Source organism: Ammospiza nelsoni, chromosome 20 (assembly GCF_027579445.1).
Source record: "Ammospiza nelsoni isolate bAmmNel1 chromosome 20, bAmmNel1.pri, whole genome shotgun sequence".
In the NCBI taxonomy this organism is placed as follows: Eukaryota; Metazoa; Chordata; class Aves; order Passeriformes; family Passerellidae; genus Ammospiza; species Ammospiza nelsoni.
In genome coordinates, this window is record NC_080652.1 from 6,244,824 (window position 1) to 6,272,028 (window position 27,205).

Here is a 27,205-nt window from a genome sequence, read left to right on the forward strand (position 1 = left end):
ACCCCAACCCACTGGGAGACCCACTGGGGTATTCCTGGTGGGATTTCCTGTGAAATCCTGGGGGTGTGAAGGCTTCCTGGGGGTCCTTCATGTCCTGCTGGGAGCAGGAATCCGTGCTCTGCTCCACCTGCAAGGCACTGCCACCCTTGGAGCCACATCCAAGCCCTGCAGTGGCCCAGTCCTGCCCCTCCTGGGTGGCACAGCTGGCACAGCCTCAGAATGGGCCCTTTGCTCCCCAGTCTGCACCACATCTTCTGCCATCAGGGCCAGCAGTGCCCTGGGTATCAAAGGGACCCCAGGCACCTGTCAGCGGGCACAGGGACACCTCCCACAGCAAGGGGAAACTGAGGCAGGAAACCAACGCTAGGAGAGGCTGCACATCCTGAGGGACAACAGGGAGCTGCCCCGTGTCCCCCCAGTGCCACAGCTCAGAGGGACAGCGACAGAGGGGTACCCCAGGACCGGGTCCCCCCGCAATGCACTGACCGTCCCCTCTGTCCCTCCCTCCTCTCACCCCGGTGGGGCTGACGGTCGGTCCCGTCCCAGCCCGGGGCAGCTGTGACCGCAAACAAAGCTGTCCCCTCCGGCACAATACCCTTCTGTCCCCCCCAGCTGCTGACCGCTGGGGTGGGCAGCGGCCGGGCTGGAGGCGTCGAGGGGCCGTGCCAGGCCCCCGCTGGCAGGGGACAATGTTGGCAGTGATGGAGAGTAGGTATTTCAAAAGGTTTTGTTTTCGGGCTGACCCGCCGAGCCGGCGTGACCCCGCAGCCCCCCACCCAGCCCCGCTCCTCCGTCCCAATAGAAACCGGCCACATTCCTGACCTCGAGGGGGGGGGAGCTTCAAACCTCCCCGGGAAGGAGACAATGGGGGTGTCAGGGCAGTGATTTAGGAGGGGGGGCTCTTTCCATCACAAAGGCGAGACAAAGGCGCTCGGCGCTGGGAAAGGGGCTTCGGCGGCGGCTCAGGAGAGGGGCCGGGGTATTGTGCCTGGCCAGCCGGCCTCGGCAGCAGGGCTGCCAGGGCCTACCGGGTCCCTCTGTGTCCCACCGGGTCCCACCGGGTCCCACCGGGTGCCAGCAGGTGCCACTGGGTCCCATTTGGTCCCACCTGCCCCTCCAGTCCGTACCGCAGCCTTCCCGCGGCCACCCCGGAGAGCGCAGCCCGGTGGCTTCGCGGGTGTCACCGTGCCCCGTGCTGGGAGGGAGGGAGAGTCCCCATCCCCACGTGGGATGGCTGGGGCACCCCCTGCTCCCCACAGCTCCCCATTCCCCGGGCACCAGCCCATGTTTTGGGGTCAGATGGGACCAGGCCCCCACGGGCAGCTGTCCCAGACCCAGAGCCCTGAGCTCTCCTCCCCGCCAGCCCGGCCGGGTGCCCAGGGCTCCATCCTCCCCTGCAGTGCCCATTCCGGTTCCGAGGGCCGGCCGGGGATCAGCAGCTCCTCTGTGAGGAGCTCAAAGGGGCTTTGTGCACCCCGGGGCTGCCGGCACCCAGCACCGCCGGCACGGACACCACCGGTGCCCATCCTGCCCGCCCTGCCCCGTGCCCGCCCTGCCCCGTGCCCGCCCTGCCCGCCCTGCCCCGTGCCCGCCCTGCCCGCACCTCGCAGCCTGCGCCCCCCACAAACCCCCCTGTTTGCAGCTGCCCCCTGTCCCACCCTCCTCCTCCATCCCCGTGGGTCTCAGCCCCTAAACCGTGGCACAACCGCCCCACAAAAAAAAACCAACAAAAACAAAAATCAGGAAACTGTTTAAGTAGGCGACTTACGGTGTCTTCTGCTGCCGAGCTGAGACCGAGTGTCCAGCGTGTCCCCGGGACGGCGGGATGGGAGCCTGCACGGAGAGGGGAGGTTTTTACAGGAGAAATGTTTTTCTCCCGGTGCTGGACGGCTGATCCGAAGGAAAAGCTGGAAACAAGTTCATTGGTTTTGCTCTCTCTCCCTGTCCTTGCCCTAATTTTTTTTTCCTGGCAGCTGGTGGGAGGAAGGGAGCTGGCAAGGTGATGCTTTTAGGGGAAGTGGGGAAGTGCTGGTGAAAGAGGCATTGACCGCCCCGGAGCCTGGGGGAGCCGGGAGGGCGGCAGCGATGCCCGAGCGCTCAGGCTGTGCCGGGCTGGGACCATCGCTCCGAGGCTCCGCTCCTGCCGAGGCTCCCGGCCAAGCAGCGCCCGCGGCAGGTGGAGGGGCGCCGCGGGCTCCACCAGAAAGCCAATGACATCAATGACATCATGTTGTGGGTTTGTTGCTTTTTTTTTTTTTTTTTTTTTTCCAGGATGAAATTTGCAGACAACTTCCCCCGAGCTGGGGCTCCGCGGCGAGGAGCAGGACGGCTCTGCCCAGGACACCCTGGCGCCCATCGAGGGAGAGCAGGGCTTGCCCAGGGCCTTATTTTTCCCCCCATTTTGGGTCAAAAGAGCTACATTTTAATTTGTTAACTGGCTGGAGCCGTGCGAGGGGCTCTCCCCAGCGCACGGAGAGCGGGAGCAGCTGAGCAGAGCGGCCCCGGCGCCAGCGCCCCGCGGGGACCCCCCAACCCACGGCGGGGCAGGATCCATCCCCGGCCGCGCAACCTGCGAGGGCTCCTTTCGCCTCTTCCCTCTTAATTTTGTTTAGAAACTTGTCAGGTTGGTAGATAAAGGAGGTGGAAAGATCAATCCCGGCTTTTCATCAGTGTGGGAAAAAGTATTTCACTAATCCATATTTATTGGTGTAAGGAACCGGGGGGGAAGGAGGGCAAGAGACCCTAATGGTCAGAGCAAAGGACAGAAGGGACAGTTTAAGGCTGCCCTTTTCCGAGAGGTCACATGTCACCAAAATCTTTCGGTTGTCTCGGGATTGGTTACATTCTGTTCTCTTTTTTTCTATTGAGGTTGCCAAGCAACTGGCTAAGACCAGCCAAGATATTTTCTTTATTACAAGTGGAGCAGAAAGCAGCAAGGAGGAGAGAGATTAAAAAAAAAGAAAAAAAAACCTAAAAAAAAACTGGGGAGAGAAGAGAAGTTTAGACAATTAACATTTATAGGATCACATAACTTCATTAACTCGGCTGAGATTTGGGAAAGAGACTTAAAAAAAAAAAAAAAAAAAAAAAAAGGGTGGTGGGAAGCGTTAGGAATTAAAACAAGTTAAAAGGTCCGGGGCTAAAACAATGCCAGAACACCCGGAGCAGCAGCGACAGGGGCTTCCCTCGCATGGCTCCTGCTTCCCAAAGAGTGGCCAGTCCCAGGCAATGGCTGCAACCCAGCTCAGGGCCCTTCAGCTGCTGCTGCTCTTTTTTCTTTTTATTAAATGCTGGCTTTCTTTTGGTTTTCACACTCGTAGGAAGTGGGTTTATTGCTACTAGCGCTGGCAGGGATGTGCTGGGATGCAGAGGAGCCTTTCCAAGGGAGATGCATGGCTGTGGCAGGAGCTGGGCATCCCCCTGGCCCTGGCCCACGGGGAAGGGGCTGTGAGGACGGGGCTGTTCCCAAGCCCTGGGACACCTTCACGCCTCTTCAGGGTGGGCAAAACCTCCCAGGGAGGGATCGAGACTCTGTGGGAAGCAATGTCCACCCGCAGATCGCTGCCCTGTTGGGCCCTGCTCAGGGTTTGGGCCTGACGGTCTCTGACGCTGCCCCTGGGCTCCAGGGGTGAGGCCTAAGGCAGGGGACACTGCTGAGGGCTGGGGACAGAGGCTGGGGTCACCCTGCATCCCTGGGGCTGCGGGAGTTTCTGTCCCAGCGCTCACCAATCCCTGTCCCCGTGTGCCCAGCCCCGGTGTGAGGACAGAGGGAAGGCGAGGACAAGCGGGATCTCCATGGCGAACACTTCCAGGCTCCCGTCCAGCCCTGCCCAGGGACCCCTGTGACACCCCGGGCGGGGACAGGCAGCCGTGGAGAAGGCGCCGGACACCTCCAGGCTCTTCCCTTTGGCTGCGGGGACCTCGGGCAGGCTGGGGCTGGGGGTCCCCGGCGATGTCCCCGCTCCTCCGGCCGAGCCCGCAGCTGCCGGCCTGGCACTTCGGTAATATTCATTAGGGCAAAACAATGAGCATTATTTATCCCCAGCACTTTCCCTGCCGCTGGGGGGCCGAGTTGGGGTGCAGGTGACCCCGCAGCCCGGGGGGTACCCGGGCAGGGTCGCTCCCGCGGCAGCAGAACGGAGGGGGTCTCCAAGGGGGGCCGAGCGGCTGGGAGGGGACCCCAGGCCCAGCTCTGCCCGGCGGCTCGGGGGGATCCCCGCAACCCCGAGTGGGGCCGAGCGCAGCCGTGCCCGGGGCTGGGCGCCGAGCCCCCGGGGCAGAGCGCACCCCGCGCCCCGGGCCCGGCGGAGCGGCGGCTGCGGGCCCGGCCGGAGCCGGGCTTGGGGAGCTGTGTCTTTAAGAGATGGCTGGCTCCAGGTTGCAGCTGCTGTTTCTGTGCTATAGAGACAGTGGAGATTCATTACTCCTAAAACACAATGGGCATTTATCACCCCGTGGTGTTATTCAAATCCAGTACCAATTGAAGGTCATCCCCATTCTTTTCTCGCCGGCTCTGCAACACATTTATTGTTGTGCCGTTCAACTAAAAGCCCTGCCCGGCCCCGGCGCAGCCCGCAGAGCCCCGGTGTGCGCATCCCTCCCGGGCGGATTTGGGACCCTCCCGGGTGGATACGGCGTGGAGGAAGCGGCGGAGCCGCGACAGCTCGGCCGGGCTCGGGGCCGGCAGCAGGTGCCGCGGGAGCCCCGCCGCTGTGCCCCGCCGAGCCGCGGGGGCCGCCGCTCCGCCCCCGCGGGACGCACTTTCCGCGCCCCGTGGAAACTCGGAGCCCCGTGGGCCGCCGGGGCCGAGGGCGGCTCGGGCAGCCGGGGGTCCGCCGCTCGCCCGCAGCCCCCGCCTGCTCTCGGGGCGACCTGCCCGGCCCCGCCGCGGAGCGGCCGCAGCCACCGGCACCGGCATCGGCGGGGGAAGCGCCGGCAGCGGGCCGGGATTTTCCCCGCCTGGAGAGGGGGGATTTGTTCCCAACTTCGTGGGCGCCGGTCGGTGAGGAGGGGCTGGGGAAGAAGCCTGGATTTTTCATCTTTTTCCTTTATTTTTATTATTATTATTATTAATATTTCCCCTCCAGCGGTCATTTATAAATTTCGGAGATTTGTTCAAAGTGCACGAATTTTGAAGGCGATCCGCTTGGAATTGGTGGATTCTCCAAGGCAGGAGCGGCGCGGCTGCAGCGCGGGGCCGGAGTCGGTGCCCGCAGCATCACCCCCGCGGCTGCCGGAGGCACCGAGCCCCGCCGCGGCCGCCAGCCCCGGCGCACCGAGCCCCCGCTCCACCGGCGCTGCTCCGGCAGCGATGGATCGTCGCTTTTCGTTTTCTATTTTTTTTTTCTTGTTCCTTTTTTTTTCTTTTTTCTTTTAAATTTTTTTTATGTTGGATTTTTTTCTCTCTCTTTTTTTTTCCTTTTTTTTTTTTTTCTTCTTTTTTATTAATAAGGCTGCTTTTAAAATTTTTATTTTTTTCAAATTTTTGGTTTTTTTTTTTAGGGGCAAGAAATAAGTAGATAAAATTAAACTCCTCGCGGTGCCATTAAATGGAACCCGGGATGCGAAACGCCGCGGCTGCGCTCGAAACTTGTCGGGGCTGGAGCAGCGGCTCGGCGGGGCCGGGAAGCGGGAGCGGGGGGCGGCGGGAGCCGGCTCAGGGCCCGGTGTGTCCTTCTTTTCCAGGCTCCAGCCGGATTCCCCCTGGAAGATCCCGCGAGCCCCGGGATGGGAATCTCCGCTCCTGATTGTCCAAACGCAATTCTTGTGCGATGGAGCCGTACGAACCAAGAATTGTGTCTGGACATCTGTAGCAGAGGTTTCGCCTCCTCCGGCGGGGCTCCAGGACGGTTCTCGGGGCACAGCACGGAGGACGGACCTTCCCCGGGCCCGGGGCACGGCAGGTAACCGCTCCCGGGGCCAGCATTTCAGGCAAACTAAGGAAACACCGGCGGCGGCTCCGCCGTGCTCGGCGCGGCCGAGGGTGCTCGGTGTTACTGCGTCAAACCCGGGCGGATCGGCCCCGGGACGGGCACCCCGAGCGGGCAGCAGCGACGGAGGGGCCGAGCCTCGGGCACCGGCGCTGGGCCGGGGCGGTGGGGCCGCAGACCGGCGGCGGGCGGGCACCTCGGCCCTGCGGCTCCGTGCCGGTTTATCCTTCTTATCTTTATTTATTTATCTATTTTAACATTGCGGCTTTATTTCATTTAACGTGCTTGGCGTGCCCCCCGTGTCGCTGCACCGGGACGCTCTCCCGGTCCTGCTGCCGCAGCCCCGGCTGGCCCCGGGCACACGGAGGCCGCTCCGGTCTCCGCTGGGCCGAGGATCGGCCCCGCCGCCGCTCGGGCACCGGGCGGGTTTGGCCGGGAGCGGCTCCGGGCGGCGGGCACGGCTCTCATCGCCCCTCGGAGCGGAGCAGCCCCCGCGGAACGGCGGCCGGAGGAAGGCTCCTGCTAACAGAGAGGCTTTATGAATCCACCAGCCAAACGGCTCGGCCGGGGCTGCCAAGGAAACCCAGGAGGAGGAGGGAAGCATTACAAGATCCGAGCAGAATTTCACCAAGAGCCTATCTAGGACAAAGCTGGAGGGGAAAATGTTTTAAAAGGCTTTTATTTCAGAAACTTTTTGTTGCTCTTGTTGTTACAGGATTTTGCTGTACCCCTCTTCTCCATCCCCCCAGGCTTCCTTCATCTTCCCATTTCTAGCTTTTTTTAGCAGTGATTGACAGCTTTTACTACAGCGGGATCTAAGCCACCTGGGTCTACCTGCACTATCGAGGGGAATAACAGCTCCTGGGGAAGGAACCCATCTTATCTGAGCAAACAGCTGGGGGGGATGAGAAGAGACAAGCCCAGCCTAAGGCAGAGGCAGGGTAGAGGAAGGGCAGGCAGCAGTGCTGAAGATGAACCTGCTTTTTCCCATTGTGCTTCAGTCTGTTTCAAGCTGCACACCACACAGGTTCCTTGTTTTTCAGCCAGCTTCTACCACCTCCTGGAATCCCGTTCCACTGTCCTGGCCCAGCTAAGCTAAGGGCCAGGAACTCAGGGCAGAGAAGAGCCTTTGGCCTGTCTGTGTCACTTACAAATGGTGTGAGCTGGACTCAAGTTGCTGTGGCTGGATGTGGAAAAGGCTGAATATCGGTTTGGCACCAGCAGTGGGTTGAAGTTGGGGCTCCTCAGGTGCACAAGCATCGTAGGCTGTGGGTGCTTTTTGAGGCAGGTTGTGGAGGGGCAGACAGAGAGGAGTCAGTGGAGAAGTCAGCTGAGGGAATCACTCTGTGCATCAGAGGAATTCCTGCCAGGCGCAGCGCGGGAAAGGCTCCCTGTGCGCCGCGCTCGGTGCTGGGCCAGGCTGCCCGAGCAGGGCTGGTGCTCCCCAGCTCGTCAGCAGCTCCTGAGCATCCAGGGCTGTTAGAGCATTCCTGGTGCAGATCAGCTCTAGAGGCACCCACTGAGCTCCACCACAGCCGTGGCTCAGGCAGGAGCTGCTGCGGGGACCCCGCGTGTGCTGGAGCCGTGGAACAGGTGAGCGGGGCAGGGGGGAGATAAAGCACAGGCCTGGTCAGGCACTCCTGGCAGCTCATGCTGCATGTTTCAGACCTGTTGGTGCCAGTGCTGTCTTCTCTGAGCCCATCCCTCTGCTCCTGCTGTAGCCTCCTGGCTCGCAGGGGCCAGTCTGTCTTTCTGAAGAAACTTCTGGAAAGCCAACAACAGCCGTGCCCTAGCAGAACCCCAGACAGGAATTCCTCAGAGCATGCAGCAAGAACCTTCTCCCTCCCACTTACACAAAGGGTTAAAAGCCACTGACTTTCTCAGCTCTTGGCACTTAAACTGTGCATCTCCAGCCCCAGCCAGACTGCAGTTCCCACCTGCACAGAATGCAGTGCAGCCTGATCAATTCTGTCTGTCACGGTGACAGAAAGATCATTTGCTGCCCTGATCACTCTGGGCTGTCTCAGGCCGGGTGAGGGTTTGTTTCCCCTCCAACCAAATCATTATAAATTGACATCATTCATGGGCCAGTACTTCACTCTGCCTCAGCTCTGGTATGAAAGCAGCATGAGGGATCAGAAATACCAAACCCAAAAGGCCTATTTCTCTCCTGCTTCCCATAAATAAATATCATGACAAGGTGAAAGTCACTTCTGAGGGCTCTGGAGCTGCCATGTTTGCTACCCCATGGAAAAGCTAGTCAAGTCCCCTTTTATTTCCTTGCACTTTCTCACCCTTCCCATGGTTGGTGCAGAGACTGCACCAACATTAAACATTGTGTTAAAAGAATCCTGGTTCCCAGCACCAGAACACCTCACTGCATGTTAAGACATGTTATCCTACTCAGGGTTCAGCACCCTTCTTCCTCCTGCCAGAGAAAAACAAAGTCCCACATGCTGAGGTGCTCTCTGCTCGTTAGGGTACCTGGAGGTGCAGTCAGGAGAGGTGAAATGAGGACCAAAAGATGGAAGCTGTGGTGGACAGAAGGCCGCAGGCTGGCGGGGCTTTATTTGGATGTCTAGAACAAGTGAACGCAGTGGGGAGATGCAGAGACTGGACACAGGCAGTTCAAGAGAGGTTTAGGTGGGTTAAGGTTTTTGTTTGGTTTTTTTTTTTCCCAGGGATTTTGATTTACATCCTCTTGTTTTTTCAGGAGTTCACCCGCCGTGCAGTGTTGAGATGAAAAGCACATTATCCTGGTCCTGGAGTTTATAATCCAGCTCACCCTGCAGGCCAAGAAAAAAAATGAAAAATTGTTTAAATGCCATTTCCAAATACAAGCTGCAAAGAGAAAACAGCTCATAAAAAGATGGTGAGTATTAGGGAGAGCAGAAGGGGACAGACTGATGTTTTCATCCTAACAGAAGTGAAGGTGAGAGATCAGCCACAGTGCTGATGCTCATCACCCCACATCCCTTTCTGGACCAGGGTTTTGACAGAACAGGTGGTTGCCTGAGGCAGAGAAGTGGCAAGGGGATGTTTGTTTGAGCTCAACAGTGGGCTGAAAAGGGAAGACATTTACCAGGTGCCTGTTTGAGTTGAAATCTCCCTGTGGCCTTTACCTGCCAGGCACCACCTGACTTCAGGGAAGGTGGTTCTGTGTGGGGCCTGAAGGTCCCAGGTGCCCCCCACACTGTCACCCCACATGTGGGGGGACCTGCCAGCAGCCAGAGGTGCAAAACCCAGTGCCAGAGACCAGGGAAAATAGGGTGATCTCTCTTCAGACCCTGCCTGGCTGATGAGACTCAGCAGGTTAGAGAGAGGCTCCAGGCTTTTGAACAGCCACTGTACAGGAGATAAATTCCAGCCTGCCCCTTCCCCCTCAAATATGAGATGCTTTGCTTGGGGCAAGAATCAGAAATAGCTGCTGTGAGAGCAACCACAGAAAAGAGAGAGCAGTATTTTCAACAAAGAAAGTCAAACTGAAGGAGTACAGACCATTAGTTCCCAGTCTGCCTCGTTGATGAGCACCAAAATTCCTGGCCTCCTGCAGAATAGAGAGAAATAATTAGGATACAGGGCTGCTAAAAAGCTCCACAAATAGTTAAGAACAAGGGATGTCACAGCACAGATCACAGGCTGACTGCCTATAACACCAAAAAAGGGATCCTGGCATGGAGGTGGAAACAGGTACAGCCTGTGCCCTTTGTAGATCAAATAAAGGGGACGCAGGAGCAATCCCAAAGCTCATTTGAACGAGAAGGCTCCGTGGTGAGGACGCTCCAGGATGACTGCATTTCCGCACCGCGCACAAAAGCCAGGTAATTAAAACCCACGCACGCCGGGCGAGCGCACAGAGCTCAGTGTGAAGGCAGCAAAAGCCATTCCAGTGCCCCTAGCAGAGGCACTAAACACCTGGGATCCACTCCAAGCCCCTGGTTCTGAGCAAAGGGATTCCCCCTCTTTGATCTTCAGTGTCCTGCAATTGTCTCTCCTGTTACCAGGGGACCTGGCACACGCTTCAGCTCCCAAAGATCCGTGACGAATGTTAAACACCCCCAGCGCCACCCTGCAGTCAGGGATGGCTTGCACAGCTCACTCTGCTCCATTTCTCTTGCCTTCCTTTTTTTTTTATCTGCCCCCCCTCCACGAGACTGGCCCCATTTTGATAATAAAAATACATTTCCCAGAAGAAGTATTTGTTGGCATTTCTCAGAATGACTGCTTCAGTCCAGTGATGTCAGCAGGGAACAGACAGACCTGCTAAAACTCCTGGAATTGAGGATACAGGTGCTGCTCTGTTCCAAGTGACAATGAAGAGAAAACACAAATGGCCCTGCTTCATGTTTAAGGTTTAAAGATTTGGGGTGAGGGCTGCAAAAGATGCTCTCTGTGCAAGGTGTGGGTGGGATACCTCCCACTATCACTTAAGCAAATCGTGTGTTTTCATGGTCATTGACTTACTCAATAGGAAATCTGCCCCAGAGGAAAAATCCCCCAAACTGTGGGGATCAAGAGAGAAACACAAGGAGGATTCCTAACAGTTGTACTTACACAGATTCCCCTTGCAAGAATAACTCTGGTCGCTCTTTCAGCATATTCTGTTTGATCCACTTGAGCAGGTTTCTGATATCCCCTGGAAGGAGGAAGGACAGGGTTTACAAACAAGCTGATGGCTCCCGGTGATGCCAGAGCAAAGTGATTGTTTATCCACAAAAGAGCAGATGAGGAACATGCAGGATGGATGGGGATAGCTGCAAAGAAACTCACAGTCAGTCCTGTCCCCGTGGTTTGACAGAAGAGGTTTCCCACAGAAAACTGATCCCACCAAGAATGAATGCAGTTCCTGCTGAAGCACCAATCTGCCAGCAGATTCCTGATGTTCAGGTCTCTGACACATCCCATATCCTGTGCATTACCTTAACACCCAACAAATCATGTCTAATTCTTTTGTGCATTTAATTAGATTTAAAAAGTCCAAACAAGCAAGCCTAAGAACCTGAATGGAGCAAACACAGACACTTTTGCACCAAAACCAGCACAAACTCTGGGAGACATTGGGAGCTCTGGGGCCCAAACCTGTCCATGGCCGTGCATTAAACAGACAGGAGGGCCTGGCCCATCATTGCATTTTGGGCACTTAGAGAATCCCTCAGCATCACACCTGCTGCTGTGGAGTGTTCCCCATGCTGTGCCTGCTCCCTCCTTCTACACTTTATGCTTAGAGCTTCTTTATTAAAGCTCAGCCTTTATCTTTCCATTTCAGTAGGTGACAGGAAGGATTTGTCTTCATGTAAAAGGAGGAGGAGACACTGCTGGCGGGTTTTTATAGTATCAATTTTACTTTGTGAGGCAAAAACAATTTCTTTAGTGATAGCATCAGTTAATTTCCTATTGGAGAGGTGAGAAGAGACAGAGGGGGGGAACAATCCGTTACAGGGTTTGGAGAAGCTGACAAATTGCAAAGTGGAGTTCTCCTGCATTTGCCTCTATATTTCACTGTTCCACAAACCACTTCATCATTCCGAATCCACAATCAGTTATTCTCCTGGGGCTCCTTTAAACAGCCCTTTGAAAGCCCCAAAAGAGTTTTGTTTGTTTTCAAGAAGCGAGGAAGCTTTCTGAAGGCACAAATCCAGCAGTGAGGGCTGCAGCCCTGCTCCAGGAGGAGCAGGGATGGCAGGATGGGTTTCTTGTGTGAGGTAAGCTCACTGTAGTCATGAGGTATCTTTCCACACGTGCTTCTCTCAGTTAAATTCACTCTGTGTATTATTCCCCATGTGTTTGCTTCACGACCAGCAATAATATGTGCATTTGTAGTGGCTTGACTCTGCCCAGGCCTTACTCCAGGATTTATGGGATCATGGATGTTACCCAGAGCCAAACTGGGGTTGTTCCAAATAAAGTCACCCTCATTGCTTATGTCACACCCAGGATGAACAGCCCTGGTGTAGACAGGTGCACATCAACCAGGCAATGGGGAGATGTCCATCTGCAGCAGATGGGGGCCTCTTCTCCCGAGGAAAGGGGGAGGGGGATGCTCTGAGATTCCCTCTGTTCCCCCTGCCTTCCCAGGGCATTGCTGCCTCCAAAGCAGCACTCTGGCCCAAAACCCTGATCTCACCACAGGGCTGCCCAGAGCACAACAGGTACTGCAAGCACTGGACCACTCTGATCTGGGCAAGAGGAGCTGCTCTGTGCCTCCAAACTGCCTGGTGAGCTGGATCACCCACAACTGCCTTGTAATGATTTGTAGTTAAAAGAACAAAATAGGCCATTTTCTGCCTCCTTCCTAGCAACATGCACTGGGGACAGGGAGCACCACTAAGAAGGTGTGTGTATGTACATACATATCCATACATACATATAGATATATATAATATATATATATATGTACATACACACACGTGCACCACAGCCAGTCAGCCATCAGAACAAGAGTTAACCACATTAATTCACCTTGCCCTGAAAAACACTGCTGCAGTCAAGCCCTCAGGATCTCACACCCAAATGGCTCCCGCTCTCCATCACCAAGAAATGAAAGCTGTACAGGAAGGAAGATGGAGAGGAGCCTTCAGGAGAGGGAGGGGGGTGTGAAGGGGACACCGGCCCCACCGCAGCATCGCCCGCGAGCTGTTTCATATTTATGCACTTGCAGCAGGGCACACAACAATGAGCTGTGCCATACACCATTCTCCTTGCATGGAATAAGCAGCCCTTTCCTCTGGGACCTTTCAGGAGAGATCATTTAAACAGAAACACCCTGCACTGGCTGGATAAAAGGCAGCCACCTAGAAGCAGCCTGGACGGAGGGACGAGGGGACTGATTTATTCCAGGCTGAGCTGGAAGACTCCCTCAGCCATCTCCTCCCATAACAAATGTTATTTTCAGTCCCACCTGAGCCAACATTCATTTACTCCTACCCAGAAGTCACGTACACACAGACTGAAGAATTTAAATAGTAGGAAAAAACCCCACACATCCCTATGCATCTCTACTCCAAAAGGTACAAAATTTAAGACCCTTTCTCCACAGCCAACTTTAAGACAATACTTTCATCTGCTTTATCAGCACTGAATTTTTTCACCCACCTTCATTTCTCTATGTGCTACACACCAATATTACTAGAACAAATCAATTATAAAGGATGACAGATGACCACAGCCACACCAAAACAATCTCCCACAAGTAAGATATTGAAAAGGAACAAGATTACTTCCATTGCAAGTGGTCTGTGGAGGAGCCATCTTGCAGCTCAGTGCCTCAAACAGCAGTCCTGATCAACAGCTCAGGACTCTGTGTTCTCATGATGGAAATAATAAGAGGTAAATTACAGCACAACTGCTTATCTCTTACAGCTGACACATGTAGTGTTCCTAGGACATTTTCTTTCTGATACTATGCTACAGGTCTAACAGGTTTCCAGCTGCCTGGGCCAAGGATTTTCTATGCAAACAGCAGGTTCTCTACAGATGCCATATAAAGAAGGAAAAAATCTCAGCCTGGTCAGGCACCACATCTGCTGAGAAGTTAAACCATCATTACAATGCTGTGATTTCACACTCGTGTTGGTTTGAAGCTGGCCCCCATCACAGAACAGAGGCATCTGCTTTGGCAGGAGCACAGCTGTACTACAGGTGCTGGGATTTGGCTGCAAAACCCACCGTGCATTTTGGCTCCAGAGGGAGGTTCAGGTGAGAGCTCAGACAATACAGCATTTTGCTCCAGCATCACCAACTCGAATCCAGCTCACCCCAGTAATGATGTATTTTTATCACTGCTGTATGGTCGAATTGAAATCTGTTTGGTAGCCTACTCCATTTCTCTCACAGCAAACAAATATCACATCAAAAAATGCACTCTTAATTCTCATTAACTGTTCTCCCCATTAACAGCAGCAGAGGAGAAGCAAGACTGAACCAGCCAAGGAAGTGGAAATATTCTCAAACTGCAAAGGAGGGACTGAAGCACATGGTAGGAAATCCCTGTCTTATTTCCACACAGAGACAGCTTCTGCTGCTTGTGCTAGCACTACATCAACCCTCTCCAAATTCTTAGGAAAAAAAATAATCTAAAGTTAATTAAAAAAAAGAAAAACCGACAATCGTTTGAGAAAACTGCTTAGTTCAAGTGCACAGATGGGAGCTCAAGCCCACAATGAATGCAGAAAAGCCATCACCCAGCAAAACACAGCTCAGGAAAACGAGATGTGTGCTGGGAGTGACACAAAGTCATTGCCTGTCACGCAAGAGGATGCAGGAACTGCAGTGAGAGCACACAAGCCCCAATAGCCTCGGCTCTGTTCAGCCCAGCTGCACCACAAACACTCCTGGTTGTGGCAGAGACAACTGCACAGTCTGCTCTGCCCTCCTGTGAATCCTCCAAGGCCTGACCACCTGCATTGCCCCAACTGCTCCTCCATGAAGAATCTGCTCAGCTTCCTGTCTAACAGTCCATTTTAGCACTGCCTGGGTTCATCTGCACCCTCAAAAGCTGGGCTGATATCCATAGATCTTTCCTAGCTCAATAAAACCTCCTGGACCTGACAGATCCATCAGTGACAAGTCAGAAATGAGGGTACTCACTGTGTGCAGAGAGAAACCAGGTGCTTCAAATGTGAAACACCAAGCTGGGTGTTGCACTAGAAGGATCTCACAATGAACTGACAAAGGTGCAGAAACATGGAGGGATTTTGTGCAACCCTGATACGATTTGACACAGACACACAGACAGCCCTTGGCTCCCAGAGAGCTGCACAGGTTGCTCACAGATTCACACTCACACACAAGGACCAGACATCTTTGTGTTAAAATCCACATCCAAACTTGCACAGAGCCCCGAAGGGCACCCAGAAGGTGTGATTACACCCATTTTCTTGCCTTGGTTGCAGAACTGGGAGATCATTTCAGGAAAATAGGGGATCCCTATAAAGGGTGAACCATGGAAAATTCCCTGCTGGTCTGCAGTAAATAAGATATATGTGGCACTGGTCACTAAGGGGTCAGTGCTGCAGGAGCACGGCGCTTTCCCGGGCCGCCCTGCGGACACCTCCCTGTGGGGAACCATTTCTTTGACCCAGAATAAGATCATTCATCATACTGACCATGGCTGAGCTCCAATTTGCTGAGGTCACTAACTCTGGACGAGCGCTGCTCCACCCACATTCTCAGCCACCGGCCTGTAACCATGACAAAGCCCCTTCCCTGCCGCTCCTCTGCCATTATTCCCCCTGCCTGCATGGAAATGTATGGAAAAACAATTTGTATGTCCCTTTCCCTGCTTAAGCAGCTTGTTTTAAAACAGACAAACCAGCTCCCAATACCTGCTGCTCCTCCAGGTGCGTGGCTGCTCTTTCCTTTCGGATCTGAGCAGACCCTCCAGGGATCTGCTCTCTAAAAGAGCTCAAAACCAGATCTAAGGGATCCTTCCAACTCCTCCAGCCTCCCATCTGATATGTAAATCACTCTCTGAAGCAGTCCATGGTGTGCCATAAACTGCAGAAGAAGACCTGGAATGGCTGATATAAATGGAGTCACAGGCAAATGGATTTGGTATTACGCAGAGTGAGCAGCCAGGCAAATTTTGCAGCAAGAGTAAAATCCATTTTCTCTGACAAGTGCACAAGCCAATCCTGCCACACACTGAAATGGGCAGTGATTTAAGTACTAGGGAAGAAATTAGGGGGTAACTAATTGGGGGGTAACTAATTAGGGGGTAACAGGCATAACAAAATTGCGATTGTTGCTCTCATCTGTTCTTGTCTGCTACAAATGAACACCAAGGTCTTGCCTTCTGTAATTTTTAATTGCTTTAAGACGTCTTTTTGTTGCTTCTCATCTAGAAGAGCAATGCTCTTCTTAATTTTCTTGTGTCCACAAAATGGGAAAGGATCACAGAGGTCTTTCAGAGCTTTCCCGTCAGCAGTGAGGACTCAGATCGCAGCTATCACCCAGCAACTCTCAGCCCTGAGGTTTTAATCACAATGCTTATGAACTGGAGAGGAGCTGCTTGGGATCTTCCACTCCCCACAGATTGTTGGTAGGGAAATACAAGTTCAAGGGATCTCCAATCCCACTGCTAGCCAGCAGCAAGCCTCCAGATCCATCAGCTCCCATGACAAAAAAAGCAGCTTCGAGCTGATTCTCAGGGTAAACCTAATCCCTACTCATTTCCAAAGTCAGAGCATCTAATCCCGTAACACCCAACGCTATTGTCACTTCAGGCTCCCCAATAAATGCCAGTGCACCAAACTGTCTCTTTTAATTAGGATCACAGATCACTAGTGCTGGCCCAGGGTCTTGCCTCTCGTTCAAAATTGTCAAAGGAAGGAGCTGAGAGAGCCTCAAAGACGATTGCCCCAGCAGCCAAGTACCAGCCTGGGGATGGCAGACATTAAAAAAAGCATCTCCTTAACAGGTCCTGTGATTTTATCCCTCTGCCAGCACAGAATTATTCTCAACAAAAAGACTGTCCTGAGCCTTGTCTGCTCTGATTTTAAGAGGCCTCAGCGCTGCAGACCTGGTACCAAACCCCAAGGAGACTGTGCCATGGTCTAATAGTTTTTGCAGTCAGGAATCTTCTGCTAATGCACTAAACTCCCATTTCTTCATTCCTCCCTATCAATCTATACTAGATGATATTGCATCATGCTGGCTATAATCTGTCCTTCTCAATGATAAAGGAGATATCCCACCTCATCGCTTTTCCATTCATTTATCCTGTTTAACCTTGAATGTTACTGGTTAATTTTTTTTTTAAGCTCTCAGCAAGACAATTCAGAGAATGCATTACTAACCACCAGTGTAAAGCTTTGCCAAAACCCAGCGAACTGAAATTTCCCCTCTCTCCTATTTTCCTGGTTTCTGAGTTTTGGGTGTGTGCACTGAGAGCTGAAAATGAAAACCTTATTGCTGTTAAAGAGACAACACAGAGCTGATGTGCAGCCCTGAACCACGGAGGAAGGTGCTGCTCCTGCCAGAGTGCAGAGGGATTCCCTGGCAGGCTGGCACTGCTCTGCACACAGCCAGCCTGGCCGAGGGAATCCCCTGGGCTGGGCTTTCCCTGGCACTGCCAGCTGGATCAGAAAATGCCTTCAAGTCAAATCCTTGCCCCCCTCCCAGCCTGGCTGGTGGCCGTGTCCCCTCTGGCTGCTGGATGAGTCAGTGTCTCAGCTCAGCTCAGGAAACTGCCATGATTTTATTCGTCTAAATACAGAAATCGCCTCTCACTTTTGGGCTCAGATCTGCTTTGCTATTATTAGGCTTTCACTCAGGGCCAAGCACCATTAAACCGATTCCTGTCCACCCAACCCAGCCACCCCCACAGATACTCCAAGCTCCTCAGTCTTACTTGAAAGGGAAAAAGAAAGGGCCAGTGAGATGATCAGGGTGGAGGAGAGGGGGGGGTAAGATTTACAAGTGAATGGAGGTAAGAATGGAGCAGTTTGTGGGATAAAGGGGCTGCGGAGGGAGCTTTACAGATGTGCAGAGGGACGGCGGCTCATTGTTTAATTAAGCAGAAAGTGGCTCTTTTGAAAAGCAATTTTGCACAGGAGCTCTGAGCTCAGCAAACAACTCCTGCGAGTGAGGGCAGGAGGAGAAAGGAACAGCTGGCCCGGAGCCGTGTGAACCGCATGCTAAGCGGTTTAAAGGGCCCGGATCCTCCTCCCCAGCCCTGCTCCGCTGCCACCCTCTGAACAGCGCTGTCAGCACAGCAAATCCCACCGAGAAAAGAGCCAGAGAGGGGGGTGGGACACAGGGGTTATCCTGCTAGGTGTCCGCACTGCAATACAGCGGCTGGGAAGGAGGGTGTAAGAGCCAGGCTTTGTTATCCCAGGGATTTGGTCACACACAAGAGCTGGTTTCCCAGTGCCTGGGAAGCTCCTTCCACAATGAGTTGGGATGAGCTGATCCGGTAAAGCGGCTCCACGGCCTCCCAGGAGGGTGATGGGACTGTGAGGACCAGCGTTTATTTCCCTGTTCCTTCCAAAGGGAGCCGCAGCCTCGCTGGGACAGGGACCTGGAGCTGAGGGAATGCTCCATCCCATGGGACAGCTCTGCAAACACTGCTCACCCACCCTGGCTGCTGAGCACCCCCCGGGACAGCTCTGACACTGCAAACACTGCTCACCCACCCTGGCTGCTGAGCACCCACCCTGCATCACCCCCGAGCCCCCTTCCCTTGCCCCCAAATCTGTAATTCCCTGCCTAAGAGAGATGCACGAGTGGGATGCACGAGCAGGGGAATAACCCAAGTCCTTTGAGAGCTGCAAGTACCACACACTGTGGTTAAAAAGATTTGACTGCATGAAGTTCCACAGATCTATGGGGGTTTTTTTACTGTTCTTCTAATAAGCCTCTACATTAGCAAATATATTTTTATTCTTTCTTTGGAGTAAGTTTTAAAATGTTAGGGATAATAAACAGAGCAATAAAAGCATGCCAGAATATTAATGACTCAACTAGGATGTACTACCCAGCACCAGGCACTTACCAAGAGCCAACACCAACTGCTACTCTGGATTTTACAGGTTCTTTTGGTCCAGCACCCCAGTCAATGCTGAACACATGCCATGCTCTGTTTTGTAAGCCATCCTGCCTGTAACAGAGGTCTGATCTCTCAGGATCCCCAGGCTCTTTTCCCAGAAGATGAATGCTCCCCAGTCCCCAGCAGTCCTCCATGCTGAGCAGAATGAGGCCCCTGGAAAGCAAAGCTCTCGAGGAGCACACCATGCTCTTCTCTACAGGGATTCAACAGAAGCAGTATTTGGCAGATTATTTTAATTTTCCCTCTTTAAAAAAATCTGATTGGCAGTGGGCTTTTTTTCCCTAGAGTTTTGGTAAAGGGAAACCACAAACAATTACTAAAACAAGCTGATTAATAATTTAACCTTCCAGACTTGCAAAGTGCCAAAATAGATGTGAATTCTTGATTAGCCCAGAAGGTCCCAGTGAAGCTGCTGCTCCAAAATCATGAGTTCCACCACAGAAGCCACATGAGAAGTTGGAATTCAAAGGTCTGTGACTGCAGCTGAGCCACCTGCAGCACAAGTGCCAGAGACTTCACACACAACCCCAACCTCTGGGTACAACATCCAGAAAACAGCACAGCAGAGAGGTTTTGTAAACACTCTTCATCAGATGATGCAGCTGAGCTAAACTTGAAACAACTACAAGGGTTAAACAACCCTACCCTTCCAACAGCATCCATGCAACTCACATGGCCAAGACAAATCCACCACTGTGAGTCCCAGTGAGATGGAGGAAGGAGCTCCAGCATCACTTGCAGAGCTGTCATACAATGATCTATTTGATTACTGAAGCACTTGGTTAAATTGCTGTGGCTTGTTTCAGGAGGAGGCTGCCAAATACATTTTCAGTTTTTAATCTAGGGTTTCTCTCTTTTATGCTCCATTGTCTCTAATAGCCTCTTAGATGCTTGAAAATAAAGTTGATTTCCCTGCCAATTTAATCCTCTCTCCATGTGACAAATATCGTTGTTCCCCCAGCTGCTTTCTCCCACACACACTGTTTTTATGCAGAAGAAGCCAACAGGGCATAATGCCTTCAGATCCTCAAACAGCATTATCAGTGAAATCATCAGGATAGCCAGAAATTTGAGACAACATTCTTGTTTAACTTGAGGTCTTCCTTCTGCAACAGCTCTACAAGATTACAGGGTCCTGCACAAAGTGTGGCTTAGGTAAATCTGCTGCCTATGCACACACACCACATCTCTCTAAGATCCCATTTTGGCAGCAACTTCAAAATGCAGGCTGAGACAGTTCCACTTTGGAAATAAGGAACTGCTAAAGAACTGACATCAGGATACAAAATGCCCCTCAAATAATAAAAATAGGTCCTGCCATGTGGCTGTCTCCCTTGTGGCTTGCTCTTGTCCCATTTGCAGCTTCCTTCCTCCTGCCTTTCCCAATCCCTCCAGGAGTCCAACTCCAAGCATCAGAAAAGGACAGAGAATCAAATCTTCTTGAAAAAGTTAACTGGATCTGGAACCCACCTACTTTCCATCTAGTGCCTGTTATCAGAAAAAAAGAAATAAAATAAATGACCACATAAAGAGTTTGCTCAAGCAATATTATCATTTAGAGAACACTGACTGCCCCTGCCAACTATGGAGCACAGCTTGTTTTATTCATGTAAATATTTGTAGGTATTTCTTCATATCATTTTCCACCTCCCTCTCCTTCTGGGATATATATAAAATTGCCTAAACAATTAAAATATAGGTGGGCCCCATAACCTAGAGAGAAGCAACTGTTCTGCAAAAAGGAGGACAAAGACAAAAATAACCTAGAAAAAAGGAAGAGTAGGTAAGAGAGGCCAAAATGGCCAAAAATAAACTTGGCAGCTAATGAAATCACTTAAAATGGGGTTAGAAGTGCAGGTCTTCAAGTAGTGTTCATACTACAGGTCTTTCCCTGGAGAATTCAGTGATGGACATCCAGGGTAAGGTGAGCAACAGGATGTGCCAGTAGAACTGAGCTCTTTTATTTCTCTAATCATTGCAATTCTGGCTGCATGAGGGCAGCAGGGATCTGGCTATGCATATCTTTATTTACCCAGAGATAGGAGAGTTAAAACTTCTTAGTGTGAACAAGGGAAATACACAGCATTAGGAACAACATAAAATTTCAAGAAAATTATTCATAATTTCTGGTATGATTCCATTGATTTCTCACCACTGGAAGTATCATCAGGGGTGTTTCCAGTAATCCCTGACTGTCAGACATTGAGGCCACCTCTGCCTGCCCCATCCCTGGGCTGGGTGTGCCTCACAGCTCAGTTTATGCTCCTCAGATGCTGCAATCCACCACCAGCCCCAAAATGAAACCTCCCTGACAGCCAAGGCACAAGAGAGCAGCAAACCAGGGCAGCTGACAAGGGGGTACTGCCACTTCTGCCACCCCTGGCACAGGGACAGCAGTGTCTGGAAAACAAGAGGGAAAAGCTGGGAGCAATAATGTGTTTGCTGGATCTGGAATGAATCACTGGAGATCAGGAGTTTGAGCCCTGAGGCTGAGACAGACCTGCAGGGAGAGATTTATCCCTTAGGATAAATGCAGATCCTGCTAAGGCTGCAGAAGATCTTCAAGTGGGAATGGATCAGGTGACATGGAACTGCACTGCTGACAGCCAGGGGGCTGCAGGAATCCCTCTTTGATATTAACAGCCTCCCCTCCCCTGGCAGGAATAAACATCTCCTGTAATATCCCCCTTTTCTTCAGCATCTGCTTTGAGCACCACCAAAACAGTGGGTGCTACTGGGTACTTTAAATTTGCAGAGCACTGAAGAAAATTATGCTCTAGTCCCCAAGTTTATATACCAGCTAAATGAGTGTTTTAGTATTTCTTTGCTACCTTTCATTTAAGGATCTTAAGTGCTTCAGCAGTGCTGGAATTTAATGCTGAATTCTCTTGTGATACATGAAAATATCATTAGCAACAGGGGAAAGTAAAGCAACATGACTAAACTCACAAAGCAAATCAGCACCAGGTCATGTTTCTGGAGCCTCAGTCCCTGTCCTTAACCACAAGATAACACAATATTGCAGTATTCCTATTATATCTGAATTACACATACTTATGTCCAAGCATCAAAAGCACTTCTAACAATCTCTAATTACTTCCAGGCACAGCAAAAAGATTTCAGGCCTGGAAGTTCCCAGCACCTAGATTATGGTATCAGCCATTTTGAGATATTGGTTGCTAACATTCCCTCATGGATTTGTGTTATTGGTTTTGGTTTATAATCCCACCCCAATAGTATAAAGCAGTGCTATCTAGCTAGAAAAATTCAGAACATAGCTGTGGCAAAACTACACTACAACTGAAGTATGCACACAAGTGAGTGAGTTAGTGAGTGCAGCACTTCTCAGTATTGATATTCCAAATTGCAAACCAGGAATTATGACTGCTTATCCTCTGAACACTCAAGTCCTGGTTTTTACTGCAGTGAAGGCCATGGCCAGAATGTCCAGCATCCTATTTGAGCATTAGGTTTACTGTTTTCAACTGCAGAGTTCCTATTAAAATAATCACAATTACTTGAAAGGTCAAATGAGTAGAAAAACAACATTTATGTTACATTGCTACACACCCCTGCACGTATCTATACATCACATAAACACATACACACACATATATATATGTGCCTCTTGGAAACCTCAGAACAGGCAGGAAAAAGAAAAGGAGGGAGGATGTTATTGGTGGTTTCAAGTACCAAGAAAGACAAATGTAGACTTGATGGAAACATCCAGAGGCTGTTGTCTGTCCAGCAGGAGGGAGGCAAAAGTCTTAAGGAAGGACTTGATTCACAAGTGCTTAGAGGACAGGAAAGACCTCAGACTTTGAGAACGAAGCCCTGTTTGCCAAGCTGCCTGATCCACGGCATGTCTGAAAGAGCTTCTAAAATACTTTGATCCTTGCTGGCAACTCTAAGTGCTGTACAAACCAGCCTTGTTTCATTTGTTGTTCGTCTGTGAAGTTATCCAACAGGTTCTGATACTCACAAGGCTCTGGTTGACAGGGCAAAGTCACCTGATGCTTTTTGACACCATCGAATAAGAGCTCTGCACCACCTCTGAAATAAAAACAATGAACCACTGAGATTTTGCTTTATTGTCAAAAGAAAGCAGCACAAAAGAGGCAATTTACACGGATGCCACAACAGAGAAAACAAATGACACAGACTATATTTAGCACAGGATTCCCTTTGTCTTTTTTTTCCTGTCACAAACCAGAAGTGCACAGGGGAAGCTGCCAGTTCCCTTTGCCAGCACAGAGAGGAGGCTCTGCTGCAGCCAGAACCCCACGGTGCCAGGCATCACCCAGTGGGATGGGAGGATGGTTCCCATCTCCATGTGCTCCCAAACCCCTGTGCAGAGCTGCTTCCACTCAAACAACACCACAGCCACCACACTCCACCGAGCACAGCTCATCCCCAACACCTGCTGGCCAGAAATCTCAAAATTGAGCATCCTTCTGGAATAAATATTCCCCCAGTTCCCAAGTGTGAACACACAGGAAGGGAAATGACTCACACAAAGTTACAGAGCAGTCAGAGCCAGCAGCCTGAGAGTCCTGGCAATTCTTCTTGATCTGCTCACAACAAAGTGTCCCAGAGAGGGAGACTTGACTGGGAGAAGCAAGTGGTGAGGATGACAGGGTAAAACAGAAATAAATAAACACACAATCTTCCTCCTGATGTTCTCCCTCTTCTGACACTCTGAATTCATTAGGGGATACCCTCAGATAACAACTGATGGCCTCTGCAAGCACAGGGGATCAGGTGTGAGCAGGACATGCAGAGGCTGGCAGGTAAAGGAGCTGCAAACACACTGGAAAACAATGGGATTTGAACTGGGTCCAGGTACCCAACCTTAGGCTCTTCAAAAGAGTAATTAATTTTTGTAACTACAGCTCAGAAGCCTCAGCAAGCTCCTCGCCTCTACTCCTGTTCTGGAAAAAGTACAATTGTGAAAATCTTGAGTTTTACCAACATCAATCATTTTCCATGATGTTGTGAGGCCAAACTCAGATTATAAAACTTTTACCATGTGAGTAGGGACATAGATAACAAACACAAAATCTACTTTAAGTTACAGGACACAGCAGCAGAAAGTGTGAGCTTTTGACACTGAACTCTATACTGGCCAAAGCTTTAACAATAGAGAACTCTTAAAAAACTCAGTTCACTTAATATTAAACTGAGGTAGAAAAATGACCAACACATTTTTAAAGGGCATAAAATTGTGACAAAATGTTCTTCCAACCTAAATGCCAATTATTTTGGAAAATTCTTCCTATGAAGTTACTATCTGGGAACTCACTGGTGCCTCTCCTCCCTTGGAAACCAACATAATAAAGAGAAATATTTAAAACAAGCAATCCCCACCTAAGTATCAACAAAGATACTTCCAGATGTTATTAAGTTCCTTTAAATTCAATATCTAAAAATGCCACAGTGGGTTTCCTTGGCTCTGCAATGGCAGAGCACAACAGAACCCTTGTTATGCCTTCAGCAGCGTTACTTATATGCAGCAACTCTCCTAAAGAGCACTCTGTTGGTGTTCTTCCACCAGCTCACAACAAATAGTTCTCTCAAAATTGAAGCAGTGATTATGAACATGAGCCGAGATTCATGCGAGGGAAGAAGTCATAACAATGATATGAAAAACATTTTTTCATGTAAGGAAAACAAGGTCACGCTTTGTTACAGCGGGAAATGTAGATTGCAAGATAAGGTCCTTCTGTAAGGCGAGAGCTGTGGGGAACTCAGCTGTGGTTCCTACATAGAGAGCTCATTTATGCATTTCCAAGGGAAGCAAAAATGCATCTCACTCTTCTGGGAAAATTAGGAGAGTTGCTGCAGCTGGAAGCGGGAAAGATAGAGGCAAGGATTCTTAAGGAGAAGGGTATTTAAAGGGTTATGGCATTTCTGTGTTCGTGAAAGGGTGGGAAAAAGCGAATAAATAGCAGCCTTTTAGCTACTGCTAAAAGGAGGCTTTAAGAAATAACACAAGTATTTCCACAAATATGCACAGCTTCCACTGCAAATGCTTTAAGACCCCAGGGCCAGAGCATGAGCAATGCTGATCCTACAGCAGCAAAGGCCTGGAAACTGAAATGCTACAGAGTGAGAACCTGGCAGCTTTACAGACCTGACAGGGCTCCAGCACAAAGCACAGTGAGGGCACGTGTCCACACACAAACACACAGACAGTGCTCAGAAAAAAAAAGCCGAGAAACGAGGGGGAGGTTTTCATAAATCATTTTAATAATTAAAATTAAAACAAAAAACAAAAACAAAAACAAAAACAAAAAAAAAAACCCAAAAAACTAAACAACTCAAAGGGATTGAAAGAGGTGAAAGAAAAAGAAAGACCTGGCACAGGACGTTCACAGAGAGACGGGAGCGAGGCCCCAGGACAGACGGGCAGAGGGCCCGGCCGCACTCTGCGGACACCCTCCGGCGTGTCCGGTCCCTCCCGCCGATGTCTGGTTCCCCGGTTCCCCGGCGGCGGCCGCTCCCGTTACCGCGGCCCGCAGCCCCGTGACAGCGGCTGCGCCCGGGCCTAGCCGCGCCCGTAGCGACCCCCAGGTCGCAGGCAGCAACCGCCCCATCGCACCGCCGCGGCCGCCTCACCGAGGGTCCGGACCATCGCGGCCCATCCCGGCCCTGCCCTGCCCTGCCCTCCGCCCGGCCCCGCCGCCCGCGCTCACCCGAACTCCACCTGCAGCGACACGGGCGCCGCCATCTTGGCGGCGGCGGGCGGGAGGGAGGGGCGGGCGCGCGCGGCCGCGCCGGAAGTGCCGCGGAGGATTTCCGGTCCCGCCGGGCCGCGCCGGGGGCGCTCCGGGGCTCTGCCCGCGGCCCGCCCGGGGCTCTTCATCCCGGGGCTCTTCGTCCCCGCTCCCCTTCCTCTCGGGTCTCTTCCTCCCCCGGAGCAGCTCCCGCAGTGCCGGGGCCCGGCCCGTGACCCGGTGGTGTTATTTTAAAATAGCGATTTCTGCACCGAGTTGAGGCTTGGCCGCGCAGAGCGCTCCCCTCACGGGCTCAGAGCCACACGCACGGCCCTGCTCGCTCAGAGCACTGGGCTGTCCAAAGGCAGCAGCTGCAGACGGGTTTTGCAGCGTCAAAGCTGCTACAACACACGAAGTTCTACCTCAGCATGAGGAAGAACTGTGTGCATTGAGGATGGCAGAGCACTGGAACAGGTGTCCAAGGACGGCGGGGATTCTCCTTCTCTGGAGACATTCCAAGCCCACCTGGATGTGTTCCTGTGTCACCTGCTCCAGGTGACCCTGCCTTTGCAGGGGGGTCAGACTGAATCCCCTCCCAGCCCTGAAGTTCTGTGATTCTGTGCATTCTGTTCACAGCAGTTCTGTGATTCTGTGCATTCTGTTCACATCAGTTCTGTGATTCTGTGCATTCTGTTCACAGCAGTTCTGTGATTCTGTGAATTCTGTTCACATCAGTTCTGTGATTCTGTGAATTCTGTTCACAGCAGTTCTGTGATTCTGTGATGCCACCCTGCTGCTCCTGGGGATTGCTGTGGGGGAGCAGGAACAGCTGGGTGATGCCACGGACAGCTCCTGTCAGCACCGGGGAGATGCAGCTCTGATCGGGGGTGGCTGCTGAGCCTCCCCTCGAGCTCGGGCAGCCCCTGGCAGGCAGCACATCACATCCCCACGGCGCCAGGCTCCCCCAGCACAGCGTTAAACAACGCGGCTCACATCTGTCGCCTGTTTGTTTTCCCCTCCTGTCCCCAGAGAAGGGCCGTGTACACAGGCAGAACGCTGCCATGGCGGTGACAGCTGGGCTCTGCTTCTCCCCCACAACGTGGAGCTGCACAGGGGCAGCACCGGTAGAAAAACTGCAGCCTCTTAACCCTCCCTCCACTCAGGAGGGTTTGGGATTAATAAAAAAAAAAATACATGTACATGTGCACACATGCAGATAGAAATGTAATAGCTATGCATATACATGATGCATTATGTGTAAGGGGCATAAATTTACACAGACAGATTGCTCTTGGTTTATGCTAACGGGGGTCAGAGTACGCCTAACCCCGGGAGCAGAAGGTGGTGGTGTTTGTAATGGCCTTTTGTTCTCGGAGGAGATCATTCTCTGGGCTGGGCCCCAGGAAAGGCTGGTCCCTCAGCAGATGAATGCTGCCGTCGCTGCCGGGGTTACGTGATGGCAGAGCCGTGAGGCTGTTGACCGTGGTCTTCATCCAAAAATTCCAGCTGGATTTTATATATCTCAAATCCTAGCTCTTTTGAGTATCTCAGATATATGGCCCAGGATGGAAATGTATGGAAAAGCGGCCGAGGAAAGAAGCCTTCAACAAAAATCTTGATTTCAGAAATGAGTGAAGCATTCTGTGTTCAGAGGATCTGGTAATCTTGATTCCAGATCAGTGTTTGCAGTTATGGTTTTATATGAGCTATTCTTGCTCCCAGAAATCATTTATGAGGCCAAATAAAAGCAGAACTAGCTCCTAAAAGAATCTTGATTCTTGACTCACACAAGAAAATGGTACAGATTTAGTGCTAGCACCTCCCTGGAAAAGCAAAAATAAATTACAGGAAAGGGAACAGTGATCATAAATACCAATTTGGCTCATTCAGGCATTCAAAGCTGGTTACTGTTAACAATTGTCCTGGACAAAAAGTGACCACATGAGATACAGGGGGACGTTTTTATGGACATTTTGTGCTTGGGAGAGGAATGAGTCCTGTCTCCATGCTGC

The 27,205-nt window shown here is 51.6% G+C and overlaps 1 protein-coding gene across 1 annotated transcript; it reads right to left on the reverse strand.

Annotated features, from left to right (window-relative positions):
- Positions 1 to 8,462: 8,462 nt before the first annotated feature.
- Positions 8,463 to 25,277, reverse strand: URM1 (ubiquitin related modifier 1). The gene is made up of 5 exons (XM_059486624.1): positions 25,173 to 25,277; positions 22,460 to 22,530; positions 10,485 to 10,566; positions 9,429 to 9,477; positions 8,463 to 8,716 (listed from the first exon to the last, which is right to left on the reverse strand). The coding sequence occupies exons 1-5, from the start codon at positions 25,205 to 25,207 to the stop codon at positions 8,648 to 8,650; spliced, it is 306 nt and encodes a 101-aa protein (XP_059342607.1). The 5' UTR covers positions 25,208 to 25,277; the 3' UTR covers positions 8,463 to 8,647.
- Positions 25,278 to 27,205: the final 1,928 nt, after the last annotated feature.

What these genes read in the sequence shown, in the direction of transcription:
- URM1 (XM_059486624.1), bottom strand. Translation starts at nt 25,207, where the DNA reads ATGGCGGCGCCCGTGTCGCTGCAGGTGGAGTTCGG. An exon ending in TCGCTGCAGGTGGAGTTCGG is followed by an intron (nt 22,531 to 25,172) that starts GTGAGCGCGGGC and finishes TTTTTATTTCAG; the next exon opens with AGGTGGTGCAGAGCTCTTAT. An exon ending in TTCTTGCAAGGGGAATCTGT is followed by an intron (nt 9,478 to 10,484) that starts GTAAGTACAACT and finishes TCTATTCTGCAG; the next exon opens with GAGGCCAGGAATTTTGGTGC.